At 39.5% G+C, this 6,000-nt stretch overlaps 1 protein-coding gene across 1 annotated transcript in view; it reads right to left on the bottom strand.

The window, feature by feature from the left end:
* Positions 1-2,800: 2,800 nt before the first annotated feature.
* Positions 2,801-6,000, bottom strand: part of CD38 (CD38 molecule) — a 62,654-nt gene continuing 59,454 nt past the window's right edge. Inside the window, 1 exon segment of the mRNA NM_001261773.1 lies at positions 2,801-3,239. Within this exon segment, the coding sequence (NP_001248702.1) occupies positions 3,176-3,239 (64 nt within the window). The 3' untranslated portion in view covers positions 2,801-3,175.

Raw genomic sequence — 6,000 nt, 5'->3', positions numbered from 1 at the left:
ATTTCTCAGAACATATTCCCATTGTTAAGTGACAGAAGATGTATACAGGCATGTGTGTGCGTGTGTTTGTATATATATCATACGGCTGTATACAGGCACGTGTGTGTATGTGTGTATATACAGTCATATGCACTTATGTGTGTGTGTGTGTGTGTGTCTTTTCAAGTATTCCATCTGAAATCAAAGGACGATATTTGAAAATATGCCTCAAACATTATAAGGTCAAGAACCATTACAATAGGAAAATGGTGAGCCTTAGGAACTTAGAAAAGGGGCATTAGGGCCCAGGTCATTCCCACAGCCTATGGGTAAGCATGATGGTGGGTGAAAGTTAGGATGGTAACAGAATTTTCTACAGCAAATGAGAATGGAGTAGGGAGACAGTGAGTAGTAGATTTACAAGTAAAATAGGTGTATGAGCAACCAGTAATCCAGTGGAGAAGTCACTTATAAGAAGAGTAATACATATTGTGAGGGGGTGTTTATACATGTAGGTCAGAAAGTCCTTCGGGTCAGAGATGGCAAAGATACCCACGTTGGAACTACAGGGGGAAAGGAGGTAGAGATGAGGCATCATGATAATGAAGATAGACATACAAGGTCCTGCACGGAGAAAAGAGCACCCAGCCCCTCACCACCTCTGTAGCTCCCTGGGGCCCTCTACAGCACGGTGCAAAAACCTTGTGACCAGCCTCCCCTAAGGTCTCCACTGGCTCTGAACTTGAACACTCAAATGAGTCTCCTTAGGGGAAATTTCAAAAATTGATTTCTAATATTTCCATTTCTTGTTTGGAAGGGGATGTGACCCAGGCAGCCACTTCAAGGGGTATCCTGTTGAGCAAGGACACGATGAGCCCAGAAAGCAGCAACCAAAGTGGAAAGGGTCTTAAGAGGAAAACTGCCAGGTCACCAGGTAGACTGACCAGGCCCCATTTCTGAAGACATTCTGCAGGGGGAGCTAATGGCAACTTTGGGCAAGTCTGAATGTCACTCAGAACTGGTCCCAAACTCCTATCCTCATGTCGAGCCGAGACTAAACTCCCACGAGGATGTCTGCAAGGGGAGAAGGGGCTATTGAAGAATCCCTGGACCGATCATGGTGGCTACAGCTACAAAGGCTCCTGTGGGAAACTGGATTGTCAAGCAGGGGAGGTAGAAAGGAAGCAGCACTGTTGAGTGCTTGCTTATTTAGGAAGCTCTGTGCTGGACTCCATTTTTGCTGTCATCTTTAGTACTTACCACATTTTAACAGGGGAAAGTTTTGTAATCCTTATTTGAGTGGCAAGGAAGCTGAAGGTCAGAAAGTTTAGGTATTTTGGTCAAGATGACAGCATGATGTCAAAATATGAATCCAGAAATGCCTGACTCCAACATTTAGGCTATGTTCAATAAATTGTGGTCATTCCCCAAAGGAGTCTCAAATTAACTTATTAATTCTTTATTCCACACATATGGTTTATTTTATTTATTTTTGTTTTTTTTGAGACAGGGTCTCACTCTGTCACCCAGGCCGGAGTGCAGTGGTGTGATCACAGCTCACTGCAGCCTCAACCTCCCAAGCTCAAGCAATCCTCCCACCTCAGGCTCTGGAGTAGCTGGGACTACAGGTGCACAACACCATAGTCAGGTAATTTTTTTAAAGAAATAATGTCTTACTGTTTTGCTCAGGCTGGTGTAAAAACTCCTAGGTTCAGGCTATCCTCCTGCCTAGGCCTCCCAAAATGCTGGGGATACAGGTGTGAGCCACCATGCCTGGCTTGTTTTTTCAAAACTAGAAAATCTCCAGATGTTAAAAACTAAGCACATATTTCTATATAACAATGCACTGAAAGATATTTTTAACTGAAGGATAATAAAGAGAGGCATATCAAAACATAAGAGCTGCAGCTAAAGCAGAGCTCAAAGGAAAATGTATCGTCCTAAAATCTATGTATACAAAAAGAAAACAAGCTGCAGGATCAATGATCTAAACTTCCATCTCAAGAAGCTGAATAAGTAAATCTACCCAAAGAAATTAGAAAGCATTTCTATGTTTCCAATGATAAAGGGAGAGCAAAACCCAATTAAATAGAAAAAAATCAATGAAGCTAAAGCTTGGTTCTTTGAAAAAGTAATACAATTGTTAAAGCCCTCAAGCAAGGTTAATCCATGAAAAAAGAGAGAAAACATAAGCTACCAGTATCAGGAACAAGCATATTTTAACTGTATACTACATATATAAAACACTGAGCATGAAGAGGAGGAGGACGACAGGGGAAGAAAAACGTGTTTTGGAGCCATCCAGAAGAATTACATTCCAGATTCCATTCTAGTCAATTTAATCCAACATGCATTTGTTGGAAGAGAATAGAAACTACTATTAGTTTGGTATGAAAGGCCTAGAAGGAAAAAGCACATGAATTTTGGAGTTGGACAGAGTTGAGTTCAGATTCAGTCTCTAGCCTGATACTAAATGTAGGACTTACAGCAAATTATTAGGTTGGTGCAAAAGTAATTGTGGTTTTGCCATTCCTTCCAATGGCAAAACTTGCAATTACTTTTGCACCAACTTAAATATATAACCTCTCTGAGTTCCTATTTTCTCATCTAAAAAATTCAATAATACCAACCTCACAGCACTGTTGGAAGGGTTAGAGGTAAAGCACCAAGTATATGGGTAGCTTATATCCTACAGAGTAATTTTCACCAACATCACCCATGGCCATGAAGTCTATGGTTGGACTATCTGTAGGAAGGGTACAAAAATACATCATGCAACAAGGTCATTCATTTGGAAATGTAATGCTTTCTGAAAAACTTGAGCATTCGTTATTCTTCACTTGACTGTTCTAGTAAGAGAGGTTTGGTGTGGTCATTTTTCAGTAGAAAGGATGTTACCAACATATAAACAACATAAAAGGATCACATGAGAATCAAATGAAGTAACTTAATACACAATTTTCATTCTAATCTTATACAATAATTTGTCTTGACGATTGATAGATCACAATAAAAGCTATGCTGATGATACAAGTTATTTTAAGACTTTGGGGAAAAAGGCTTCCATCTCTGGCGTTGACCTTATTGTGGAGGACCCTCCAAAATCTTCAGCTCTGCACCAGCAAGTAGGCCAAGTCATGTATTGTTGACATAAACCACAAGGAGTCAAGGAGCTAAAACCACCATGGCAACTGGCTCAGATCCCAGATAGGCAAGAAGAATCCTCAGGATTTTTCACACACTGAAGAAACTTGTCAGGTCTGTGACAAGAAAGCAAAGAAGGAAATCAAGAGGCCATAGGATACATCTGTGGTCCAATTCGCTAATGAAGGAAGCCCCTTTTTTAGCGACGACAAGATGCACTGACCACTGAGCATCCATACAAACTCCTCTCCTGCAGTGACGTGTCAGGAGGGGAGCTGTCCATGTCAGCTTGTGGTCAAAAAACAGCAGGAGCAGCAACCAAGGCCAGGGACCCCCACAGCTTCTGTGGCTAATTTGCTTTCCTCTCTTCAGAAGCTTCCTGAGGCTGAGTATTGAACCCAGGGTCAGAGGCAGAGGTTATAGACTATCTGGGAAAAAGCTGGAGACCCTCAGCAAGGGGACCAAACTTGCTTTGAAACAAACCTTAGATAAGTACCTACCAGGCGAATGACTCTTATTTGCATAAAAATTAGCTAAAGCAACAGGAGCCAATGGGAGTGGCTGGCACGTGAATCGGGGGATGGTGGATAGTGAGGAATGAGATTCTTTAAACTTGATTTTGCTAAATATGAGCCAAGGAAGAGAGAGATCCTCAGAAGCAGCTGCCAGCACCCCTGGGCTTCTGGAAGGAAGAGGTGTCAGAACCTGCCCTTGTGATGGATCACCTCAGGCCCATCCCTAGTCAACTGTCATGACCAGCTGGACACAGCAGCTCTAAGTATAGACTTACTCCATCCTCACCAATACGGTAACCTGGGATCCCCACATGAAGACATCCTAGGAACACAAAGTATCCTCTTTATTAAGGAAATGCTGCTATAGAAAAGAAATCTTTCAAAGACTATTTAGGATTTTTGAAGCTACCTTTGCTTTATATTAAATGAGGAGAATGTGAGTATGTTTATTAATTCTAGTTTCTAATTGGGAATTCAATTTTGGAAAAGAAGTAGCAATTATGCTGTCAAGATGATCTCTCTCCATGACCATGTAAGTATTCATATCCAATATCCCCATAAAATGGACGTGCCCTGTGTTTTGAAGCAACATAAAAGAATTAATGTACCCTCTAGGGTTTTTTTTAAGCACCACTAGAGGGCACTAGCCAGATAAAGCACGCTGACCGTTTGCTAATTTTATGATATCCACAAAAAGTATTGTTACCTTCTGTTCATTCCACTGGTTAAAACATATAAACATGTGTTAAGAAATTCCATATACATCGTATCAGGACCATGAGTGTGTATATTTAAAAAAAAAGAGTCTTGGAAATATACATGTTAATAGTGTTTGTCTCTGAGTGATGAAATTTATTAAGGGGTCAATATTAGAGCCATTAGGAAGTCTAACCTGTATAGGTCTTTATATATATATAAAATATATACACACATATATAATATATATACATATATAATATATACACACATATATACATATATAATATATACACACATATATTATATACGTATATAATATATACACATATATTATATACATATATAATATATATACATATATATTTAATTATACTTCTGTTTAATTATTAAATAATCACACCAAAACAGCTAGACAGAAGTTTGCTAAAATTAGAAGGTGTGCTTGGGATGGAGAGATTTAAACTACAATCTATGTCTGTATCCATGACATTCACCCTGGGCTCCCCTAGAGACAAACAACTGTTCTTCAAAGCCACACGGCAGTTAGACACCACAAGGGGTCCTGCCAGTCCAGTCATTCAAAGAGTCATACTGACTATATTACAACTTCATGGTCAGAGAAAAGGAGCAGTGATTTCAAAGATGATCCCCAAGTTTAAAGTCACATGATCTGATGCTCTGAATAACAAGTGTTGGCTTATAAATGACCTGGTTCCCATATGGGCCACTGTCTGTACAAGTCCAAATGGAAGCCATGCCCATATTTTCTTTCCAGATGGAGAATGAGTGAGCTCACTTGGAGCCTACAGCAGACACAAAAGAGGGGAGTTGATGAATTATAATATAAAAGTCTTCTGGGCATTTATGAGAAAAAGGTTAATGTTTAATAAGACAAAAAAGATAAAAGAGTATTGGGGATAAGACCATCTTTATTTTCCAGCCTTTGTCTAGGTTTCTACTATTCTATTTTCTCCATGCAACATATCTTTGAACAGCTTAGACTGGTCAGATATCTGCAAAATTTCTTTTACACTTGCTCCTTCATTCATTCTTTCTGTTTTCCTGTGTAACCGCTGTAGATTGCTCATGGCCTTTTCTGGCAGTTTCCAGATAGAAGCAAGCTGACTGATGGGGAATTCCGGTCATGTGGGAAACAAAAGCCATCAGTAGAGTCCCCAGACTCTATCCTTCTGCTTTTTTGATATGGTTAGTGGGAGAAGGTAGTGACATGGAGACAGGAACAATATTCTAGCATCTCAGCTTCTACCTCCTTTGAACAGCTTTTCCTCTCTCTGCATCAATCTTGTTCCAAGCTATTACATGTGAGAAAATCTCCAAAGATGCTTCTACCAATGAGTCCCTACCTACACCATTGGTCACAACTGCTTAAAAGTGAGTGAGGGGTCTCAGTTTTGAAACTAGAATTATAGGTGACTTTTAGAAATATATATCTATCTGTAATTTTAAACTGTTTTCTAATAAATGCAAATTATTAGAAACAATTTTTAAAATTTTTTTTAATTTAAAAAAGATAGATCTTGGTAGACTGCCATGTGACACCTTATCAGGTGTTAGGCATCTGTGCTCAGATCCAACTAAGGAAGCGTCACATGCAAAATGATGTCAAATCACAAGCATTTTACAACTTGGAAGAAAGGGCTTA

This window comes from Macaca mulatta, chromosome 5 (genome assembly GCF_049350105.2).
Source record: "Macaca mulatta isolate MMU2019108-1 chromosome 5, T2T-MMU8v2.0, whole genome shotgun sequence".
NCBI lineage: Eukaryota > Metazoa > Chordata > Mammalia > Primates > Cercopithecidae > Macaca > Macaca mulatta.
This window is presented reverse-complemented; position numbering and strand designations above follow the sequence as displayed.